This window comes from Amphibalanus amphitrite, unplaced genomic scaffold (genome assembly GCF_019059575.1).
Source record: "Amphibalanus amphitrite isolate SeventyFive unplaced genomic scaffold, NRLGWU_Aamphi_draft 000324F_arrow, whole genome shotgun sequence".
NCBI classification, from domain to species: Eukaryota; Metazoa; Arthropoda; class Thecostraca; order Balanomorpha; family Balanidae; genus Amphibalanus; species Amphibalanus amphitrite.
In genome coordinates this window covers 46,021-71,244 of record NW_024881819.1, presented here as the reverse complement: position 1 = coordinate 71,244, position 25,224 = coordinate 46,021, and the positions used below count along the sequence as shown (strand labels likewise).

General features: G+C 49.8%; 1 protein-coding gene across 2 annotated transcripts in view; it reads right to left on the bottom strand.

Annotated features, from left to right (window-relative positions):
• LOC122388483 (neuron navigator 3-like) overlaps positions 1-24,859 on the bottom strand; it is a 326,891-nt gene extending 302,032 nt beyond the window's left edge. For both annotated transcript variants that reach the window (XM_043379619.1, XM_043379620.1), the window contains exons 1-2: positions 24,706-24,859; positions 6,790-6,907 (exon numbers count right to left, since the gene is read on the bottom strand). In XM_043379619.1, the coding sequence (XP_043235554.1) occupies positions 6,790-6,907; positions 24,706-24,798 (211 nt within the window). In that variant the 5' untranslated portion in view covers positions 24,799-24,859. The remainder of the gene's footprint in view (positions 1-6,789; positions 6,908-24,705) is intronic.
• Positions 24,860-25,224: the final 365 nt, after the last annotated feature.

The following is a 25,224-nucleotide window of genomic DNA, read 5'->3' as shown; positions in this document are numbered from 1 at the left end:
AAAGCAGTTGCACAAAGCCACCACTGGAACTGTTAACACCTCCGTTAGGTACTATAAGTCTGTTTTTTTAGCAGCTGCCGGTCGTTTAAAGCGCCTGTCTGATAAGTGCGCGAGGAGCGAAAGCAAAAATGCTATGGAAATCCTGCAAATCCTGAAACTTTGCACATCCGTAACTTTTCTTCGACATGAACTAAAAAGAAGGAAAAGATGTCTTTTTCGAAGCTAAAATGTTCCCCAATCGATCGCCAGACCAAGGAGGTGATTTTCAATGTTTTTGAATTTTGTTCAAAAGAGAAAAGTAACATGGCCTTAACAGGAGAACCATGCGGTTCATATTGTTTGGTTCACCCAAATAAAGTGTATGAGAGAGTGAATCTGATGACTGGTGTTTCCGAGCGGACAGTTCGCAACATCATGAAAGAAAAGGAAGTCGGCGAGTTCAAGTCTCCTATGAAGTCAGCCCCACGGACGGGAGTCGTTCAGAAAATCGACGATTTCGACGTGTGTGCCATAAAACGAGCCATACACAATATGTACGAAAAGGGTGAGCGAGTTACCCTAAACTCGATCCTGATGAAGGTGACAAGTGAGCTGGACTTAACCTTCAGTCGCAGCTCCCTGCGCAAGATCCTCCTCCAGAACGGCTTCCGTTACAGGAAGGTAAACAACAGGAAGCTGCTGATGGAGCGCCCGTACGTGCGGGCTGCAAGAGCCCGCTACCTCAGAGAAATGCGCAGGATCCGCAATACTGAGCCCGACCGAGCAGTCATCTATCTCGATGAAACGTGGTTCAGTCAGTTTGATTTTGATCAAAAAGGCTGGCTGGATGATCGCGAGTTTTGTGGCAGAAGAAGTGTTGTTGGCAAAGGCAAGCGTCTGATCATTGTCCATGCTGGATCCAGAGATGGATTTGTCGGTGATGCCTTGCTTACCACCTGGACCGACGGCAAGAGCACCGACTACCACGACTCGATGAATGCGCAACATTTCGAGGAATGGTTCTCCAGCCTACTCCAGAACATCCCGGCTAACAGCGTTATCGTCATGGACAACGCCAGCTACCACAGCCGGATTAAAAACAAGACCCCGATGTAGTGTATCGAGTACCTAGTGCATCGGGTGTCCGAGGCTCGGCATCGGGCCCCCGGTAATACGAGTGTGAGGCGGCCGCACCCTGCTCGGCTCCAGTCAGAGCCAGCAGTCGAGAGGCTCCGCCCGGCCGCACAGCACGACAGTGCCTTAGTGTTTTGCACCGCGAGTTTGTGAGAATACATCGGAACCCGGAGACGGCGGTGGACACTACATCTGGCGACGAGGATGAGATCCTGAATACTACCGACGATGAACGTCGAGGGGGTGTCGCCGCCAACTCCGTTCCTGGCGAGACCAGGAAAACCAGCACTGCCCTGGAGTGACTGGATTTTCAGTTTCCACAACTACCTGACTGCCCTGGGAGGTGAGGCCTACAGCACGGAGAGGAAGACGGCTCTCCTTCTGCACTGTGTCGGCGCCGAGGCGCAACGGGTGTACCGTACCCTACCGGTCCAGCCGAGGAGAGAAGACGAAGACGAGTTCCATGCGGCTGAGCGGCAGCTCGCCGAGTTTTATGAACCTCAGGTCAACGTGATCGCGGAGCGGTTCTTCTTCCGGCAGCGACGGCAAGAGTCGCACGAGCCGACGGCCGACTACGTGGCGGCGCTGCGCCGCCTGGCAGTAAACTGCTCGTTTGGACAAATGACAGACGCAATGATACGTGACCAAGTCGTGGAAGCAACAGTGCATCCGATTCTCCGCGAGCGTTTTCTGCAGGATAAGGGCCTGACCCTGGACCGCGTTCTGGAGATCGCCGAGGCATTCGAGCGATCCCGACGCGAGGCGACCGCCATGGCCGGGCCGGCGCGGCCCGCCGCCGACGGAGCGCAGTCACTGCATCAGATATCTGACGCTCGTCAGCGCCGCGGGCGCCGGCCCTGGCGACCCGCCCGGCGGCAAGACGACCGCCGCCCCGCCCCTGCCCAGTTGCAAGCCGACCGTCGCCCCGGACCTGCCCAGCTGCAACCGGACACGTGCCCCAGCTGCGGTCGGCGCCAGCACAATGAGCGCGGTCGGTGTCCCGCTACCGGGGCCACGTGCAGGCAGTGTGGGCGGACGGGTCACTTTGCCGTGGTCTGCTGGTCTGGTGAACGGAACGACGACAGAAGGTGTCACGAGCTGACTGTTCTCTGCTGCGCCGTACCAAATACCGATAAGATGATGTGCGAAGTACAGATGAAGGTACCAGGTATCACGCAGACCGTGAATCTGCAAGTTGACACGGGTGCCACGGTGTCCGCTTTAGGACTCGGCATCGCCAGACGTCTCTTCAAAGGCAGTCGTCTCAATAGAACGTCTGCTCGTCTGTTCGGTTTTGGTCGACACCAGCTTCAAGTGCTTGGCACGCTGCCAGCGCTGGTGACCTACCGTGGACGGCGAGCCAACACAGAGTTCTTCATCATAGATTCCGACGGTGAAGAAGCCGTCATGGGACTGGACCTGCTGAAGCAGTTGGACGTAAACCTGCACCCCGCGAGTGGGGCAATCGATCAGCTGGCGGTCACTGGGAGCGCAGAAGTCCCGGAACCGCCACCGTCTCAGCCCGACCCTGGCGAGATATGCTCACTGACAATGGTCCGTGGCCACCCCGAAGAAGCGGACCTGCATGAAGACAGCTCCGCTGAAGAAGAGGTGATCGCTCTTCTGACAGATGAAGAGAGCGTGCTGACCGAGCAAGACGTCCGCACCGCGTCAGCTGCTGATCCTGAGCTGCAGCAGCTGCGTCATCAGATCAAGCGCGGCTGGCCGAGCAGCGCCAAGGCCTGCCCGGTTGAAGTCCAGCCGTACTTCAAGATGAGACACGAGTTGTGGGTGCGCAACGACGACGTCATCCTGAGAGGAGCCCAACAAGTTGTTGTGCCCGTTCAGCTCCGCCGCAGATACCTGGAGCTGGCGCACAGCGCGCACGACGGAATCGTCCGCATGAAACAGGCGCTGCGGAATCTGGCGTGGTGGCCCGGCATCAACCGTGAGGTGGAGGAGCTGTGCCGAAGTTGCGAGCGCTGCCAGCACAGCGACGCAGTCCTCTCCCAGCGCGCACGCCCTGCGCCCATGCAGCCAGTCGACCTGCCGGACCGCGCCTGGTCGAAACTGGGAATGGATATCGTTGGTCCAATCAACGGAGCACCAGCGACTGCCCGTTACGCCATCACTCTGATTGACTACAGAAGCAAATGGGCGGAAGTCTGCCTGACGTCATCGACTGAGACTGAAGACGTCATCAAGTTCTTGTCAACTGTGTGGGCCAAAGAGGGCTATCCCGACGAGATCGTGACGGACAATGGGCCCCAGTTCACGAGCAGGGAGTTCACTGCGTATCTGGCCGCCCGAGGGGTGAAGCACACCAAATCGTCCGTCTACTGGCCTAGAGGCAACTCCGCCGTAGAGCGCTTCAACAAAACGTTCAAGTCGTGGATCACAGACTGTCCACCAGCAGCGTTCATTGACGAGGTACGCAAGAGCCTGGCGGTGTATCGAGCCACCCCACACACGACAACTGGGAAGTCACCGTCAGAGCTCCTGCATGGACGACAGATGAGGCTGAACCTGCCTGTCATTCAGCCGTCAACACCAGGAGCCGACAGTGTGGCGTCTCGAGTTCGACGCCGACAGCAGTCCAACAAGAGGTCCTACGACCGCCGCCGTGGCGTGACGACGCCGCGCATCACTGAGGGCGACTACGTCTGCGTGAGACGGCAGGGACACCGCTCGAAGACGTCCTGTCGGTTCACGTCTCCGGTGCGAGTCACTGGGCGCGTCGGTCCCGCAACGTACCGTCTGGCTGACGGCCGGACCTGGAACGCCGCCCATCTGGCCCGTCTCCCATACGCGCCGGCGTCTCCCTCCGCATCTCCCCCCGCTGGGCCCGGCGAGACCACGTCGACCGCCACGACTTCCGAGGCCGACGCCGCTGGCCCGCTGACCTCGCTCGCCGCTGCTTCTCGCCCGTCGACCGAGACAGCTTGCGAGCCGTCGCCGGACGCCGCCGATGTGAGCGTGCAGCGTCCCAGGCGAAGCGACCGTGTCTGTAGACGACCGGACTACTACGTGTCGCAGTGATGCTGTTCCTTTTTTTGCGAGAGGGGGGAATGTGTAGTGTATCGAGTACCTAGTGCATCGGGTGTCCGAGGCTCGGCATCGGGCCCCCGGTAATACGAGTGTGAGGCGGCCGCACCCTGCTCGGCTCCAGTCAGAGCCAGCAGTCGAGAGGCTCCGCCCGGCCGCACAGCACGACAGTGCCTTAGTGTTTTGCACCGCGAGTTTGTGAGAATACATCGGAACCCGGAGACGGCGGTGGACACTACACCCGACGACCAGTAACAAGAAAGGGGAGATCCAGGCATGGCTGGAAGAAAATGGCATTTCATATGCCGACGACATGCTCAAAGTGGAGCTTCTGGAGCTGGTTCACAAGCACGCTCCCCCAAAAACGTACTATGTGGATGAACTGGCTAAAGAAAAAGGACACACAGTGGTCAGGCTGGCACCCTACAGTTGCGACCTGAACCCGATCGAAATGATATGGGCTCAACTGAAAACGTATGTGAGACAACGCAACAGAAGCGGAAGCATGGGAGCCATCAAGCTGCTTGTGGAAGAGGCGGTGGCCCACATCCCACCCTCGGCATGGGCTAAGTGCTGCGATCACGTGGAAGTGCTCGAAGAGCGCTACTGGCAGCACGAGAACGTGGCCGAAGAGGTGGAGCGCGTCGTCGTTACCCTGGGAAGCAGTGATAGTGAAGACGAAGACACAGAAGACGAGTAGAAGACGAGAGGAGCTGTGCTGGGCTGACTCGCTATACGGTGATGACTGATGATGATCGCATGATTATGATTTGCGATTATGCACGAGGCAGGCGTGAACAGCTGGATGCAGACTGCACTGGGATGACCTTCAGAATATATGGTTTACTTTTTGCTCTTTCGTTTGACCTTTGATTTGACAAAATTTGACCTTTGATGACCTCTGGTGACCTGACCTTTGACCTGACCTAAAAATGACTGATGTGTTTTCTTCATTATTTCTTTTGCTCTTTCGAATAACGCTTACTGCGAGTCGCTACTTGGCCCAGGAGCTGATTTAGACGGGGGTGGGTTCAGACACCCCCGGCCCGGCGCGGAAGTCGCCGAGTACCGGCCCGGCGCTGTTTAAAATACAAACGACGCCCGGACATTTGAGCACTTTTGCATTTCATATAGGTATGATGCAATCTACATATAAAGAACAGTGATAAGGCGGTATACACAAGCTGGTTTCATTCCTAAATTATTCACTTTCTCAATCTCCTGCCTCCTGCTATCGCTGGCACCATGGCACGACTTTTGTACCATCTTCGCTGACACAAAGAGGCCACCTGGCCAGGGAACGTTGCCCTCCTCTCAACCCCTCTCTCCTCTTTTTATATAGTGTACAAACTGATAGCGCAAGAACGGTGATGACAATTCTCAAGAAGGGTTGTGAGGCGTAAAAGACAAATCCGCAGCTTATTCCACCAGCCTAAGTGAAAGTCAGCACAATTCTGAATGCTGGAGCCTGAGTGTGCAGAACATGGCAAGTTCAGTACGACAGCTGGATCGACACGGATCGATACTGGATTGATACGCTCCATTCGAGCCGCCATAAAAGGAGCCGATAGAAAGTGTCTCGTATTTCTGTTTTCGCAGTCTCAAAAGCACGCGCAGTTGCAATTTAGGCACTTAAAACGACCGGCAGCTGCTAAAAAAACAGACTATAGGTGCATTTGCGTGGTTGGCGTGAATTATCATTTATCAAGCGTCCTGCAAATTACAGTTTCATGTCAACACTTATTTTTTCACGAGTAATCATAAAATAAAATGTGGAAACAAAATTATCAGAAATAATTATGAAAGACAAATATAATTTTGTTGATTATATCTTATCAAATTGATTTATGGAAAACAGCAGAAAAAACAGGCAAGCAGTACCTGGCTACGAAAGTGGCGGGGTGCGGCGAATAGACGAAATTCCGACAGTCAAGGCCACAAACAAGCGACTGGTACAGGAGATTTTTCGTTTCTTTTTCTCTTTCCGCTCTTATTTCTTCCTTAACGGGCTCAACATTATCAAATATATCAAAAATGTCCATAACTTTAGCTTCATACTTCATATTCGTTCAAATTCACGCAACAAATCTGCACGTTGTTTACACCTCCGATATCAAGAACTTGATGAAGTATTTGCCATTAATTACGCCGCTTCTTGAAACGCAAATGGCATCATTTGGTCCAGAATCGAGCATTTGCCTAAATGATGCTCCGTTATTTCGATGGCTATAATTTGCACTCACCAATTTTACACTTTTCCTAAAATTCTAAGACCGTTACAGAGAGGTCCACCTGCAAATGGGGTCCGTCTGCAAGGAGGGCCCATCGGACCTACTGTGCCCCTCTCATCAAAAAGTACTGGCTACGCCACTGCATATAGGCCACCTTCCAAGTTTCATGATATTTTGAAGAATAGTTGCTAAGATACAGACGAAAACGTAGCCCACTACGGATACCTCAAACTACAAGTACGTCAGCGGTGACCTGTGGCGCAGCGGCCGGCGGTTCCTGCCTCGGCGACACTGGGAATATGGTAGTGAATACGATGCGCAGTGCGCTCGCCCTCCGCGCAGCCCTGCCAGTTTCGACGCTACGGTAAGTAACTGTGATGGACTACTCGTGTGTACTCACTAACTGCTTCGATAACGTCACTGATTATGACGCCATCTATGACGTCATTCTGGAGGCTGCGGATGTGACGCTTGCATTTGCTCTTGTCCAGGTAGTGATTTGCCCAGTCGGTATAAATCTGAAACGAGCCAACGGAAGACATGTCACATCATCACTGTCAGCACTCAGCTTCCACAGTCGGGCGAGTGGCTCAAACGGCCCGCGTTTTGTCCTCCCATGACCATAAGCAGTGGAATAACTTGGACTGGAGGAGAGCATCTCTCAACCCGCAACCTGCTGGTAACAAGGGCCCCTGTGCTTTTTCGAAAATAATTCAAAAACTACTGCGAATTTCGACACGCCATTTTCAGCACCTCCTCGGACATCACTTTCACAATTCATAGCCAGTGCCCCGCCCCCAGTAAAAGAGAGAATATCACCTTTCTTATTTGTTAAAGAAAATTATTAGAATAACAAAAAAAATAATAAATTTGTTTTAACATTTGCTTTGTAAATTCTATCACCAAAAAATATGCATGGATTTCGCTGCATGAGGCCACTAGTTCCTGCGCATGCGCACATTGCTGCAGCCTTGTACTTAAGTAGGTGAGTAATACCACTCATGAGCTCGATGAACTAATCAGCATCCTTGTATATGTATATGTTACAGGGAGTTTGAGAAATCCCTGACCCATCAGTAAGTTTTCAAACTCACTAGGGAGTTTACAAAGTCACTAGGGAGTTTGCAAACTCACTGACCGGTCAGGAAGCTTGGGAACTTTCAGAGCGATTGGGACAAATAAAATCAAGTGTGTAAGATGAGGGTGGCATACGTGCCGTCCGTGATGTTAAAACAAAGGCGGGTAGTGGTATGGCCTATATAACCGTCGCACGCTGACAAAAAGCTTACAGATACCTACTTAATTTATTTTTACCGGAAAAAATACTACTCGCGGCTATGTAAAGGGGAGGTTCGGAGCAACGTGCTCCTCCGATCCGTTGTTTCCATCCTCAGGATACTGAAATCCTTCTTTTTCACGCCGAGCCCCCCCCCCCCCTCCCCACTCCGGGCTGGACAGGCACCTTTATCTCATGCGGGCTGCTTCCTTGGAGCGGCACCGCTGCTCCCGAGGGAATGCACCCCGTAGCCGGGTGCAGAGGGTGCTTGGGAGGATGGTCGGCCTGTCCATTCGGACGGGCTCAGCCCCGGCGACTCTCTAGGGTGTCTGCCCAGACCAATGTCTCCCCCTAATTCCTAGCATCCTTCTGGCTCTGAAATGGTCTTGTCAGACCGAAAGGGCCTAACCCCCCCCCCCCCCCAAAAAAAAAAACGAACAAGCAACGTACTTCAGTCGCAGCTGGCTGCCAGCAGCGCCGGCTCTCGATGACACATGGCGGAGTGGGAATGGGCGTGAATTGGTGCGTGTGCCTGTACTTTAGCATAAGTGACCAACTGAGCTGTTTCCACTTTGATATATTGAGCCTGACTCCGAAATAGCCACACTTGAGTGGAACGGATCTAATTGGGACGTGAACTAAATAAATGTATGACTAAATAAAGCGGCGGTACATGCTTGGCTAGACCACTGAACAGTTTAAAATCAAAAGGTATTTATGGTGTGACCGTGTGCATATGATCTACAAGCTTTTTGTCAGCGTGCTAGGCCCTACAACTAGCCGCCTTTGCTTTAATCCCGTGCCCTGGTGGGGTCTGCTTATAACGCGACCAGGTGGTGGGGGCTATTTTTTGCCCTCCCCCCTCCCGTATCTCCGAAACTACTGGACGGATCCGCAAAATTCAAACGGTGTTCGAAAGCCCTATCAAATTGATCGAATGAAATCCAATTTCATTGACCTCGGGTCGCCGATGACGTCACAGGTCAGGTCAAAGATAAAATGTTTTGCCGGTCATGGGTCTTCTAGGAATGCGCTATAGTATCCAGTAAAACGCATTTTATTGAAAATCAGCGATAGGGCGTCAGTTGCCTAGTACATACATATGTTGCTATTAGAGGTCACGGATAGTACCAGGTCAGGTCACGGGTCAGGTCACCAAGGTCACGCACATGAACCCAATTTTACTTGGGCAGTGTAATGCATGTTTTATGGCAAACTTTCATTTCAAGCTCAATGGTGTTGGTTATAAGACCATCAAGAACGGTTTAGGTCACTTCCTGGTGGAGGTCAGGTCAATGTCAGGTCAAAAAGGTCAAATTTCAAAGTTTGATATTTTTGCATAAAATGGGTGTTGATTCGATGCAACTCGTCACGGCAAGTCTAATGGTGGTCTTTCTTTTGCGCTACGTGGTCTAGAATTGCTAAAAATTGAGTTTGAAAATTTGACGTTAATTTTGAACAGCTTTTCGCTACAACTTGGCCAAAAAAGAGGTATCGATCTGAAATTGTATATGTGAATAGAAGTCGGTAAGGGCTATCATATATATTCCGATTTTTTCGAAAATCGAAAAACTTTATGGATTTTTGGCAAGTATATTGAACAATTTTTTTTTTATTTTGGGGGGTCAAAATTAAAAAAGTTTAAAATCCCGAGATAGCAGTTTCGTAGCCCTGATAATTCTCCACCTTTTATGTCTGAAACATTTTTCTGTACCTCCAAAGCTATACGCCTGATAGCTCTGCCCGCGAAACCTTTTTTGGGTCGAAAACAGCAGAACATGACGTCACTCTGACGTCATTTGCGGCCAACCTATCACAGCCTTTGGAAAAAAATTGTCACCATGTGTAAAATTAATGCCCGGGAGGGTACTAAAAGTTTGGTGACGATCGGCGCAGCGGTTCTGGAGATCATCGCGAAATGACTGGAGGGGGCCAAAAAATAGCCCCCCACCCCCACCACGGCGCGGGGTAGCATCACGGACTTGCATGTGGGTATGCCACCCACATGCTACACACTTGTTTTTATTTGGCCCAAAAACTCACGGACTTCTCAAACTCCCTGTAACGTATACATTTCAAGATGTCACCGGCATTACGTAAATTCTGCTCACGAACAGATTTGAGGAATGTTACAGCTGCGCCATTTCCCTTTCTCCCCTTCCATCTTAAGACTTAGTTTTAAACTAAGTTTATTGTGCATTTTCTGGTACAAATAATAAAAAATAGCTATTTTATGAAATTGGCTAAACTCCAGACGATTTAATATCATATTTTGGTATGCAAAAAAATATAAGCTACATTGTATCCCATTCAGATAAAATGAGCGGAAAAAATATCGACACTTAAGGCGCTTCACCTGGTTGGCGGCGTTCTGGTACTCTGGCACTCGACTTGTGTTATTTTATTTGTGGAGGGTTATTTTAGGATATTTATTTGCGTTTTGCAGTTACGGGAAAATGTCATTTATTGATTGCAAGTTAAATGTTTTGGCCTTTAACACGAGTAGCTACTTTTGCTGAGAGATGTAGTTGAAGCCTTAAGGTAAGCTTTCAAAATTTTGCTGTCTTCATTAGTGCCTGGTGCCTGGTGGGCAAAAAGTATCATCTTATCTACTTCTACTATACTCGAGGGCAGCGCTTTTCGAGAAGCGCTGTGGCCCGAAGGTTTGGACTTTGAATTGTAAAAAACGCCCGCCCGCCGCAAAACGCAAACACCGCAAAACGCGCAAAACGCACGCCCGAAACGCCAACGTAAACGTCGCAAAAAAAAAAATAGACAAACGCCCGCCCGCCACAAACCGCAAAAAAAAACGCAAAAACGCCGCAAAACAATAAAACCGCCCGCATCGCCCGCCCGCTAACCGCCAACCGAAAACGCCTAAAAATCGCCCGCCCGCCGCCAAAAGCAAACACCGCAAAAAACGAAAAACCGGCCGCCAACCGCAAACAAATTTAACACCGCAAACGACGCAAAAAAGGAAACCGCCCGCATCGCCCGCCCGCCGCCAAAGACAAACGCCGCAAAAAAAAACACAAAACGCCCGCCCGCCGCAAAAGGTAAACACCGCAAAACGTGCAAAACGCACGCCCGAAACGCCAACAAAAACGTCGAAAAAAAATCACCCGACCGCCGCAAACCACACAAAAAAAAAACGCCGAAACACCGAAAAAAAAATAAAACCGCCCGCATCGCACCGACGCTAACTGCTAACCGAAAACGACTAAAAGTCGCCCGCCAGCCGCCAAACGCAAACACTACAAATAAGCGCCCGGCCGCAGCAAGATAATAATTTATCAACGAGAACGACTGGCATACCGTTAGGATTCCAGAGATTCAGCTTTTTGGTCATTTTCACAAATCAAAAAGATATCTGCAAAAATCTCCTAGATGAAAGCGCCCAATTAAAAAACGGATGGCACGTGCGTGTTCCTCGCCCCCAACTTCTTTCAGGTCAATCGTCATTTGGGTCACCTAACGCATTGACGACCGGCTGGGTGGAATGAACATTGCGCCAAGACACGTAAGTACATTGTCAAAAAGAATCCCCAAAATGGTGGATCCCAAAAGTTTGAAACTACCACTTTGACCCACTGGACGACACCTTAAACAGTTGCCGACCGGATGACACCCATTGTTTGGTCACCCAAGCCATAGTATGCATCATGGGTGCGCCGAAATGACCAAAAGTCCAAATTTCCGGTGTGCAGGGTCATTTTCAACGGCACGTGGCACGTGGTTCTGGACTTTTCCGGCCACTTTGCGACATACCCATGGGAAGTGCACCGAATGGTGGTTGATCCGCATGGAAGAAAATGGGGGGGGGGGGTCGTTTGGATCGTTTTCGAGCAACCTGCCGTGGAACGCATATTTTTTCATTTTGCCCGTTGGCTTAACACGGGAATTTTCAAAGTCATGTGGCACGTGCATCAGATCGTCCGCGGAGGGGAGACCCATACCAGAACGTAGATCACCTGGCCCACTAGAAATCCTGAAAAAAAATCAGAATTTTTGGAACAGCCGTTTTCTCGAGCATCAAGTTGTACTGATCTCAGGCAGCTTTTGCCAAATTGTCAGGGAACTCAGATTTGTTTTTCAATAGAAAAACACAATTCTAAAGAATAGTGTTTTAACTATTGACAACAAACCTTCGGTTATTTCGAGGAGCGCTGTGACCCGAAAGTATGGACTTTGAATTGTAAAAAACGCCCGCCCGCCGCAAAACGCAAACACCGCAAAACGCGCAAAACGCACGCCCGAAACGCCAACGCAAAGGTCGCAAAAAATAAACAAACGCCCGCCCGCCGCAAACCGCAAATTAAAAAAAAACGCAAAAACGCCGCAAAACGATTAAACCGCCCGCATCGCACGCCCGCTATCTGCCTACCGAAAACGTCTAAAAATCGCCCGCCCGCCGACAAAAGCAAACACCGCAAAAAAAAACGAAAAAGCGGCCGCCAACCGCAAACAAATTTAACACCGCAAACGACGCAAAAAAAGAACACCGCCCGCATCAACCGCCCGCCCGCCCGCCGCCAAAGACAAACACCGCAAAAAAAAATACAAAACGCCCGCCCGCCGCAAAACGTAAACACCGCAAAACGTACAAAACGCACGCCCGAAACGCCAACGCAAACGGCGAAAAAAATCGCCCGACCGCCGCAAACCACACAAAAAAACGCCGAAACGCCGAAAAAATAAAACCGCCCGCATCGCACCGACGCTAACTGCTAACCGAAAACGACTAAAAGTCGCCCGCCAGCCGCCGAACGCAAACACCGCAAATAAGCGCCCGGCCGCAGCAAGATAATTTATCAACGACTGGCATACCGTTAGGTTGGTCATTTTCGCAAATCAAAAAGATATCTGCAAAAATCTCCTATATGAAAGCGCCCGAGTAAAAAACGGATGGCACGTGCGTGTTCCTCGCCCCCAACTTCCTTCAGGTCAATCGTCATTTGGGTCACCTAACGCATTGACGACCGGCTGGGTGGAATGAACATATATATATATATATATATATATATATATATATATATATATATATATATATATATATATATATATATATATATATATATATATATATATATATATATATATATATATATATATATATATAAATTTGCTAGAAAGTTGAGTCAGCTGACTCATATTCCTAAATGTTTGACTCAACTCAATGTCAAAAGTTATTTTACTGACTCAACTCTAACTCAACTCAACCGCTCAACATTTTATCCGACTCGACTCAAATCTGACTCATTTGAGTCAGAGTTGAGTCAAATTTCTGACTCGACTCATGAGTCAAGCACAACCCTGGACCCTATACGACCTGGCCTGACCGAAGGTGACCTGGCCTGACCCAGTGTGACCATGGATGACTTAGTGACCCAGTGGTAGTGGCAGTAGTGTAGTGGTAGTAGTATTGGTAGGAACTAGGAGTAGCGGTAGGGGTAATGGTAGTATTAGGGGTAGTGGTAGGGGTAGTGTTAGGGGTAGTAGTAAGGGTAGTGGCAGGGTAGTGGTGGGGGTAGTAGTAAGGGTAGTAGTAGTAGGGGTAGTAGTAGGGTAGTGGTAGGGGTAGAAGTAGGGGTAGTGGTAGGGGTAGGGTAGGGGTAGTGGTAGGGGTAGGGGTAGTGGTAGGGGTAGTGATAGGGGTAGTGGTAGGTGTAGTGGTAGGGGTAGTGGTAGGGGTAGGGGTAGGGGTAGTGGTAGGGGTAGTGGTAGGGGTAGTGGTAGGAGTAGTGGTATGGGTAGATATTATAGGATTAAATTGGACTTACTCCACAAGAGAATCGTTTTCGGTCGGAGCTTTCGACATGTATTACATGTCCTCTTCAGCGAAGGTCGGTAATCGGGGGCGAAAATAAAACGTTCGGCCCCGATTATTATTTTCGCCCCGATTACCGACCTTCGCTGAAGAGGACATGTAATACATGTCGAAAGCTCCGACCGAAAACGATTCTCTTGTGGAGTAAGTCCAATTTAATCCTATAATATCTATTTGCTCTCCACACTAACATGTCTCTAGGTATGGGTAGAAGTAGTAGAAGTATGGCCCAGGCCGATCCAATGTGACGTGGTGACCTATACGACCTGGCCTGACCGAAGGTGACCTGGCCTGACCCAGTGTGACCAAGGATGACCAACTTGACCTGACTTGACCCTGTATGACCCAAATTTCATCCAACTAAGCCCTCAGAATAGTTATTATGTTCAAAATTTTCCCCCGCACGTTCCCGTCCATATTTCTGCTTCCAGACGACAGATCAATTTAAATCAAATACCATTCGAAGGCAAATTGGCTGCTGACCCATTTTCTGGCTACGCCGCGAAGCAAGTGGCGCAGCCACTTGTCCAAATACTATTTGGTCAAATTACTATATGGCGAGGATTTGATGCTTACGGAACGAGAATCTCAGACTATATTTATAACCGGGTGAGGAGTTACTCTTTCCGTTGGCGGCCTTGAGGCGCCCTGTAGTGTGCACGACCAACGTATGACACGGTAATCAGTCTAGATATCATCGTGATATAGTTGGCCAATCTACGTTATGCACGCTTTTGCCTTAGCTCCAAACATGCACCAGCCATTCGTGAAAAACAGGTCCCGATTTTACCAACTGTAGTTTGCGCCATCTATCGGTAGGATTTTAAGCTCTACCTTCGGCATACCGATATTATCCTTCGATGCGGCGCACACAAAGCACTTTTATAAAAACGAATGATACCGTGACAAAGAGCGTCTTCAATAGCCCCGGTGAGACCAATAAACTTTCGCCATTTACGCGTCCCGAAAGAAATATAGCCGATCACAGCGCGGAGACGGCGCCCGGGGCAGATGGCAGCACCTGTGTTGGTGCGCATCTGACTGCGAGGTGTCTGTCCATTTCTTTATCCCAGCAAGAAATGACACAAAGCTGAGTTTTTTAATCCACACCAGAAATGACAAACAAGGACGATGAAGACAGAAGTGACCGTGACGTCATCGCCGAGTGCCGGCCATGCCAGAGACGTTTTTAAAGGGACTATCCCACCTTAAACATGGGGTTTGAGTTGAGATAGCCAAGTTTGCGGCGAGGTTCAGAAACCACTATCTATCTAGGTTGCAACCCCCGCGGCCTCTTGGTGTTGAAGAAATCCGTTCCCTTCATTTGAAAATGGGCCTTGTACAAGGCCCTATCTTCAACATGGAGCGACCGTTAGTGTGACGTCACCTCGTTTAGTCATTCTGATTTAAATGGGTTTGTTCGTTGAAAAATCGCTTAAAACTTGGTCTGAACTTTGCTGTGGTGCCTACAGAGTAAAAAGAATCAGCTTTATGACAGTAATGTGGCCTGGGGAAGGAGGTAATTTTGGGCTGTGACGTCACATATTTGAATGTTTGTGTTTGGAATATGGGAAGCCTAAGATGTTTAATGAAAAATAAATGCCAGAACCGTGTTCCTGGTCATCCAATCTATAAAGTCGGGCACAATTTAACTGGTTTTAACAACATTTTAGAAGGTGGGATAGTCCCTTTAATCCCAGGAAGAAATGACAAACAAGGCCTATTCACGACCGATTCACACCGGACAAGCACCGATCGATACCAAATCTGGGGGGCGGGGGAGGGGGGAACTGGGAAATGGGGGGAGTAGAGTGGCAAGTTTTCCTACCCGGCGAACCCGGTACCAAGCAAGTACCAAGTACCTTTGCAAGTACCAAGCCAGTACCAAGTACTTTTTGCATGTTCCAGATACCAAGCAAGTACCAAGTACTTTTGCCAATACCAAGCAAGTACCAAGTACTTTTGCAAGTACCAAGCAAGTACCAAGTACTTTTGCAAGTCGAACAGGTTTTTTGCGATTATCTTAGCTTCTAGAAAGCCGATCGACACGGGACAAATACCATTCGATCCCAAATTTTATACCTCATCATTTTATAACCTTTCGCGCCGCGAAGCAAGCCAGGATCCCCTAGTACTATACTATTTGTAGAATGAAACTCTGTATGTATGTCCTTCTGTCTGTCTGTTTGCACCTTGCAGAGGGGTGCTTTGACGCCGTGCGCAGGTCAAACGGTGTGGTCGATTGGGCTGAAATTTTCGCAGGGTGTTGATGACGTCACGCGCACGTGCAGTGTCGAGATGCGAGTCCCGGGGGGTGGATGGTTCACACGTGGCACGTGGTGGGGGGGGGGCTATTCTTTGCCCCCCTCCCTCGTATCTCCGAAACTACTGGACAGATCCGCAAAATTCAAACGGCGTTCGAAAGGCCTGTCAAATTTGTCGAAGGAAACCAAATTTCATTGACCTCAGGGTCACCGGAGACGTCACAGGTCAGGTCAAAGATGAAATGTTTCACCGTCCACGGGTCATCTAGGGAATGCGCTATAACACCGAAGAAAACGCATTTTGTCTAAAATCAGCGATAGGGCGTCAGTTGCCTAGTACAAAAGTTGCTATAAGAGGTCACTGACATTACCAGGTCAGGTCACAGGTCAGGTCACCAAGGGTCACAGGTCAGGTCACATGAACCTAACTTTAGGTACTAAGGTTGTGCGATGCATGTTTTATGGCCAATTTTTTATTTCCAACTCAATGGTGTTGGTTATAAGACTATCAGGTACGGCTTAGGTCACTTTCTGGTGAAGGTCAGGTCAAGGTCAGGTCAAAAAAGTTCAAATTTTAAAGTTGATAGTTTTGCATAAAATGGGTATTGATTCGATGCAACTCGTCACGGGGAGTCTAATGGTGGTCTTTGTTTTGCGCTACGGGGTCTAGAATTGCTAAAAATTGAGTTTGAAAATTTGACATCATCAATTTTGAACAGTTTTTTCGTTATAACTTCGCCAAAAAAAGAGGTATCAATCTCAAATTTGGTATGTGGATAGAAGGCGGTAAGGACTATCACATATGTTCCGGTTTTTGCGAAATTCAAAAAACTTTTTGGATTTTCGGCTATTATATTCAAAAAATATATTTTTTGATTTTTGGGGGTTAAAATCCAAAAATTTCACAAATCCGAGATAGCAGTTTTGTAGCCCTGTCAATTCTACAGCTTTTATGTTTTATCGTTTTTCTGTATTTGCAAAGCTATAGGCCTGACAGCTCTTCCCGCGAAACCCTTTTTTGGGTCGAAAACGGCAGAACATGACGTCACTCTGACGTCATTTCCGGCCAACCTATCATAGCCTTTGGAAAAATTTTTGGTCACAATGTGCAAATTGATGTCCGGGAGGGTACTGAAAGTTTGGTGACGATCGGCGCAGCGGTTCTGGAGATATATTGAAAAGTCTGGAGGGGGGCAAAAAATACCCCGCACACCAGGGCGGGTGTTAACCCGGCCACCTTCCACGCGGTGGAGGGGGGCATTTTTTTTCTCCCCCCCCCCCCGTATCTCCGACACTACTGAATGGATCCAGAACTTTCAAACGGCTTTCGATAGCCCTGTCAATTTTGACGAAGGAAACAAATTTCATTGACCTCGGGGTCCGCGATGACGTCACAGGTCAGGTCAAAGATAAAATGTTTTACCGTTCACGGGTATTCTAGGGAAAGCGCTATAACACCGAGTAAAACGCATTTTGTCGAAAATCAGCGATAGGGCGTCAGTTGTCTAGTACATATGCTGCTATTAGAGGTCACAGGTAATACCAGGTCAGGTCACAGTTCAGGTCACCAAGGGTCACCACATAAACCCAACATTACTAAGGTTGTTCGATGCATGTTTTATGGCCAATTTTTCATTTCCAACTCAATGGTGTTGGTTATAAGACTATCAGGTACGGTTTAGGTCACTTCCTGGTGGAGGTCAGGTCAAGGTCAGGTCAAAAAAGGTCAAATTTCACAGCTGTTAGTTTTGCATAAAATGGGTATTGATTCGATGCAGCTCGTCATGGGGAGTCTAATGGTGGTCTTTGTTTCGCGCTACGAGGTCTAGAATTGCTAAAAATTGAGTTTGAAAATTTGACGTCACAAATTTTGAACAGTTTTTTCGCTATAACTTGGCCAAAAAAATTATCGATCTCAAATTTGGTATGTAGATAGAAGGCGGTAGGGACTATAACATTTAGTTTTTTTTTCAAAATTCAAAAAACTTTTTTGGAATTTTTGGCTATTATATCCACAAAATCTTTTTTTAGGGTCAAAATCCAAAAATTTCAAAAATCCGAGATAGCAATTTGTAGCGCTCATAATTCTACACCTTTTATGTCAAAAACATTTTTCTGTATCTCTAAAGCTGTAGGCCTGACAGCTCTTCCCGCGAAAACTTTTTTTTGTCGAAAATGGCGGAAATGACGTCACTCTGACGTCATTAACGGCCAACCTATCATAGCCTTTGGAAAGTTTTTTGGTCACAATGTGCAATATCTATTAACGGGAGGGTACTGAAAGTTTGGTGACGATTGGCGCAGCGGTTCTGGCGATATATCGAAAAAAAACTAAAGGGGGGGGCAAAAAAATGCCCCTCACCGCCAGGAAGATTAAACTTTGGACTCTAAATTCTGCCATAGAACTGGAATTTGACGATCGGAGGGTAGAGGGCAGGGTCACTGCAACAAGCTTCGCTTAGCGGTGGCTGTGTCCTTGTGAATCCTCCCTATCAAAAGGTTCGGACTAAATTTATAAAAAGAAAAAAGAAAAGCTTCCAAGTTCTATCATCTTTCACTGTCGACTGTTAAATTGCTATTGCAAGTGCCTTTAAATCGCGCCGTGCTGGTGGCCTGAACTTTCCGCCGAGTGCTGGGGGAAGGGAGTGTTTTCACGCCCCTCCCCCCCCCCGTCTAACTTGGCTCCTGGGCCACGTAGCTTCGGTGATTTTTAATTTCAGGTCAAAGGTCAGGTCACCAGAGGTCATCAAAGGTCAAATTTAGTCCCTTTCAATAATGTTATGTGTGTTAACTATCGCGAGTGTGTATCTCGCTGTGCCTGCCGTGTGCCTGCCGCGCGGTGCCATGCCATGGCTCCCGCCCGCCGGGCGAACCCCCGGGTGCCAGCCCTCCCGTCCGCCGGGCGAACCCCCGTGCGCCAGCCCTCCCTGACCTCGACCCGACCGCGCTGACGCCGAGCCGGCCGCAGCGCGGAGGGGCAGTCCAGGGGGGCGACACGGCTATTCGCGCAATGTATTCGTTTATGGGCCGCGCGGGGCCTCGCGATGACGCGGCTGGAGGCAACTGCTCAGCGCGCTAGGATACTTCTGGCGGGGCCGGGCGCTGAACGGTGTGCAATGAATGGGTTATGGTCGGGCAGACAGAGATGAGGCATTGAATTTGAATTGACATCAGCAATCGGGTGGGGAAGGAGAACGTTTCTAATCGAGCTTGGGATGGGGAAAGCCGAAAATATCACGATCGGCTCATAGCTCCGACAGGGCCGGGTGCTGTACCATGTGTACTGTGTAGTATATTTAGGCGGGCAGACAGAGATGAGTTATTGGATTTAAATTCACCTTACCATCGGTTTCTGGTGAGGTTTGAAGACGTCTTTAGTCAAGCTCGGAGTGGGGCAACGGCCACTGGCGGGTCCAGGGGAAGGCATTTGGGGCAAATGTCTTCCCCAACAACCAGGGCAGCGCCCGAAATCGATTTTCGAAAATAAATGAAAACTTCACAACTTTTCTGAGGAAATGTTGGTTAATCACACCGCACAGCAGTGCGCGAGGAATCGAAATCCGAGTTTTTTTTAAATTAATTCCGAGAAACCTTTTTGGGGTAAGCCCCCGCAGTGTCCAATACCGCTTCCTGGGCCCAATCTTACCAAATGCCGTGAATGCGCATTCACGGCATTTGGTAACATTCAGAACTATTCCACATTCACTTATTCATTCGTTCAGGCAACATTCATAATCATTGACGCTATCAAAATCATTGGATAAGATTAGCTGGATGCAAATGAAAAAGATATCTTTGATATCAGTGCCGTAAACTCCGGCCAGTGCTGCCAAATCCTATTTACGGCATTGGTAAGATTGGGCCCTGGATCCGCCAGTTGTGAATAAATCACGGTCGATACCGAGCTTCGGCGGGACCAGGCGCTGTACACGTTGTTCTTTGAATGAAGAGGTGGACAGACACCTAGCCCCACATCCTACTGCTATGCCCGTGCTTCTGTGGGTGAAGCACTAAAGCATCACGGAATCCCAGAGGACCTGCGAGTCGACGAGGTGGCCGCTTTGGCCGCCGGGTACTACAGCTCCCTGGAGTTGCCTGGGACCGATGGCAAAACAACAGCTCCGGCGGTGCCCCTATGGGCCGTAGTAATTAGTGAAATCCCGTAATGTAGAGATCATATCCTCAATGATCTCCAATGGTCATTTTATATTCCTAAACAATATGTCAGACCAATTATGCTTGCCTGCGTTCAGGCCCGGATTACCTCTGATGGTCATACGCCCAGTACAACATGTGTTGTCTGTCAAACAACAATCGACGACGGGATCCCTTCTCATCATCTCTTAAGCCATCGGTTGTCAATTCACCCACCCCGTTTCCCTAAAAATAGACGGTCAGATTCGGCCTGGGTCCTTACGACCCCTCTAAATTCGCCAGAGACGGGATCGGAATCGGATCGCCGTTATTGCACCCGTCTTAGTGTCTTAAATACTATGACAGCTTCGACCACGGACGTCGGACGGGGTGATCGTTCCACGAATGTACGCACCATCCAGGCCTAGGATGCATCGAGGTTTAAAAGGATGCAGTCTGTAGATCAATCAACAAACAATGGTGGTATGCAACCACTTTAAAATATCTCCCTGGCTCCCGCAACGTTCCAACGCCCCTCCGTTATGCATTCGCCCTGTGTGTCCGCCGAGCCGGCTTGCCTCCAATGACGTCATCGGCCGGCCGGCGGCGTTCAAGGTCAAACGGCTGGTGTCCTTACCTGGAGTTCTATAGCCTTGGGGCAGTCCTGTCCTGGCAGCCGCGTGATCCGGTCACGCGCTGCTTCCTCTCCCGGCACGAGTGATCCCGTCACTCGTCCCTGCCATCCTCGGGCTAAGCGGGTGGCAGATCGGGCGGCGCCCCGAGTGGGGTATGTATTTGTTTTGTTCAGCTATAATAGTTACTTATTCCGCATTACATTACCAATAAAGCATTCGCTCGGAATCTCTCTCTTTCCCGCCACTGGCGGAGAGCATAACAATAACTTTGGAAACTGCCACCAGCTACCTCGGGAACCAATACTCAATAGAGCTACAGCGCCGCGGAAAAGCGCATTCGATAGCCCTTTTACAGACCTTTCTGAATAATGTTCTCAGATCTGACATCAGGTCAACGGTTTAGCCTCCTGAGGGCAAAAACTAAAAAATAGCCGTTTTCCCGAACAATGTTTTTCGGCAATAGCTTTTGACTAAAGAGAGTCACGACGTTACTTTTGGCAGCATCGTGTTCCTCTCGTCAAGACACGTCGAATGAACTATTCGTTGACCTTGGAAGGTCATTTTTTTAACTTTGACCTTGGGTCAAGGTCATGACCTGACCGGTAAGCTTCATGCTGCATATCAGTCGATCCGTATGGTCGAGCTGAACACATCTGACGTGTTTTCACCGCTCTAGCACGTCTCTATCAAAAGTTAAGGCCACACAATTGTTGGTGACCGTTCATGACCTGAGATGACCTGAGGGGCATACAGAGGGGTCACAGGTGCAGTTTTCAGATTCAGTGTGTTATGTTTACGTATGAACCGATGTTTGAGAGCGTTTTGAACGACATTCGTCCAAAAGAGGCGCATTTCAATGTTCTCCCATTGACCTATGGTCACTTGACGTGACCTGGTGACCTGACCTTGAAGACCCGGGTCTGAGATTTTCACAGCATGTGCGGAAATGATGTATGAACAGGTGTACCAAAAACGGCGGCGCGCAGTGCCGCTGTTTTTAAGATATTCGTAAAAAACTGACGGGGGGCGTAAAAACGCCCCCACCAGCGCCGGTTACGCCATGATAAATGTATGGGCCCTTTTCACTGCGCAAGGGCCCTTTTCACCATGGGCTCCTTTCACTAGGATGGGCCCTTTTCACCCTAGTACCCCACAGTCAAAAATTCGTGGCGCCGCCCCTGACCAGAAGCTAAAGTTAGGATGGGTCAATGTTGTGCCTACTATCTTATGACTAGAAATGCAAGGATGCACGTAGACAGTTGAGTTAGACTGGCCACTGGGTAGTGTAACTTAGAGCAATTCAGAATTGACATTAAAGGGACTATCCCACCTTCTAAAAAGTACCGTTTAGGATTCGGAAATGTTACTCATGATATAGTGACGAATTCTGCAAGTTTTAACGCGTTTCCATCTTATACTTTTTGAGATATTACGACTTTTATATTTCATTGTGACGTCATTTAGATCGGATCTGTGACGTAATGAAGGATTTACTTCATGTCAATGTGAAGGGAAATTTGGCAGCAAATATATTTGCTCTCAAATATGACGCGGCTCAGACATTAGCAAAAAGGTCTCTGATTGGCTTATTCGTAAATCAAGTGATACTTCACTTGATTGCGTGACAGGCGTTCAAAAGGCAAATGACGTCATCAGATTGCCGTAAATGGTTAAGAGATTGAGACTTGTACTGGGAACATTTTCAAATGAAGGGAACGAATTTCTTCAACACCACGAGGCTGTGGGGGTTGCGACCAAGATAGAAAGTGGTTTCTGAACCTCGCCGCAAACTTGGCTATCTCAACTCAAACCTAATGTAAAGGTGGGATAGTCCCTTTAAAGGTAGTGTGCCACCTTTGAAAGATTTCCCATTTTATTTTTCCTAGGATAAGAAGCTTCTGTTTTTACCTAATATCGCAAAAAAAAATCAAAAATGGGCCTGGAATAGTGCCTTTTTCGCCTAAAAGTTTATCGGATTTTCGATATGTATAACAACTGTAGTGGGCTGAACTGCAAACAGGCGTCGGCAACAATCGCGAATGCGGCGCACATGTGACAATAAGCAAAGGTCATTATAGAGTTACGACGTACGGTCCGGGAATGAGTTATCAGCTGTCTAATCGTAGACAACACAATGTCGAGCCTTAAACTGTAAGCCTGTATTGGTATTGTTTCTTTTATTTGGCTGTCGAACATTATTTATGGTTTGAAATATGATTTTATGTAAAATAATTGATATGAAAAAGCCGTCTCTTAAGTTATGACCCCATTTCACCACACGCAAGTGGCAGAAATGACAATGATCAGCTGACGCATTTTTCTTGGCCGAAGTCAGAGCGCGCGGCCCGACGCACCACCACCGCACCACAAAGTATGAGCAGAAGCCGCGCCCAAAGCCAGGGCCCCGGTAACGTGAGGTAGCCGAGTCGGGGCAGCGTGCGCTGACCCAAGCCGGGGTCGCAGCTTTGGGCGCGGTCTACCGCATCCCCGCGGGCAGCCCCGGGCTATCACATGGCACCGGGAGGACGCGCGGCCCCGGCTTGGGTCAGCGCACGCTGCCCCGACTCCGCTACCTCACGTTACCGGGGCCCTGGCTTTGGGCGCGGTCTACCGCACCACCTAACAGGCGTGTTCGAAACCGCAGGAGATGATGATGAACGGGTTTATCGAAACTTGATTGGATGAGCATATCGGTAATAGCGATTTCAGTGTGTGCATTTATTGTTCATAGTGGTGTGAAATGTGGTTGGGGTACGACCGACAACCCGTCGGGGCGAATTTCGCACTGGGGTACTCAAAATTTGAAGAATTTAAGACGTTTCCATGAGTTTTGAAGGTATGGATAAGTTCTAAAAATCCGGTTCTCCTTATCTGGGCCATTAACTCCATACGGTCCAGGAAAGCTGGCACACTACCTTTAAATAGCAATTATCATGACTCAAACCATTTTCTTATTTGTTACCCTTTGAATGGACTCAGAGTGATTCCATGACATGATGATTTGACTCGACTCATGACTCAGCAGCTTCTTTAAAATATATAATCGACTAAGCTCATGACTAAGCCGGCTTCCCAATTTTTTTAATCGATTCAGCTCATGACTCAAGCGGCTTCGCAAGCTGTTGATTCGACTGGACTCTTGATTCAGTCAAAAAGCGTCTGATTCTGAGTCGACTCATGACTCGTTTCTGAGTCGATTCATGATTCGATTCTGAGTCGTACCCATGTCTGCGGTTCACCCTTAGGAAAAAAAAAAACAGGGATTTAATTCTCCTATCTCAAGATCTAGTTAAATGGTTACTGGTCGCAATCCATATGAGCAGACTACTAGCCGGTACGACTGGCGACCTTATCTGGACCACACTGCGGTGTCCGGCCTCCCTGTGGGGCGCCGCATGGCGACCTTACCTGGACCACACTGCGGTGTCCGGCCTCCCTGTGGGGCGCCGCATGGCGACCTTACCTGGACCACACTGCGGTGTCCGGCCTCCCTGTGGGGCGCCGACTGTGGGGCGCCGCATGGCGACCTTACCTGGACCACACTGCGGTGTCCGGCCTCCCGGTGGGGCGCCGACTGTGGGGCGCCGCATGGCGACCTTACCTGGACCACACTGCGGTGTCCGGCCTCCCTGTGGGGCGCCGCATGGCGACCTCACCTGGACCACACTACGGTGTCCGGCCTCCCTGTGGGGCGCCGACTGTGGGGCGCCGCATGGCGACCTTACCTGGACCACACTGCGGTGTCCGGCCTCCCTGTGGGGCGCCGACTGTGGGGCGCCGCATGGCGACCTTACCTGGACCACACTGCGGTGTCCGGCCTCCCTGTGGGGCGCCGACTGTGGGGCGCCGCATGGCGACCTCACCTGAACCACACTGCGGTGTCCGGCCTCCCGGTGGGGCGCCGACTGTGGGGCGCCGCATGGCGACCTTACCTGGACCACACTGCGGTGTCCGGCCTCCCTGTGGGGCGCCGACTGTGGGGCGCCGCATGGCGACCTTACCTGGACCACACTGCGGTGTCCGGCCTCCCTGTGGGGCGCCGCATGGCGACCTTACCTGGACCACACTGCGGTGTCCGGCCTCCCTGTGGGGCGCCGACTGTGGGGCGCCGCATGGCGACCTTACCTGGACCACACTGCGGTGTCCGGCCTCCCTGTGGGGCGCCGCATGGCGACCTTACCTGGACCACACTGCGGTGTCCGGCCTCCCTGTGGGGCGCCGCCGGACTCGGCGCGTCCCACTCGGACGGCTCATCAGGACGGATGCAGGCCATGGCTCCAGCCCCGTCGGCCGCTCCGGTGCCGGGTCGGCCCTGGGGTACAGGTCACAGGCCAGTCGTCAGTAACTGAGTCAGCCACAGTGCGCTGCTGGCGCCGTCAAACAGCAGTGCAACGCCACCGTTTACCGGCGGCCCCTGGCACTCCTGGATTTGCACACCATGCTGGCGATGGGGAATGTTTGAGCCCCCTTCTTATTCGGCTCCTGGTCCACGTAGAAACACGTAGTTGGCGTTGTTCGAAAATGTTTCAAATTGCTTCCGTAATTTTTAGATTAGCCAACAGACAGGTCACCAGAGCTCATCAGAGATCAAATTTTGACCATTTCGCAATTGCTGACATATCGGCAGACGTACTCTGGAACAAAGAGCTTCGCGGAAAAGTGCATTCGATGACTTTTTTAAACCGGTGCCGCCTGGCCT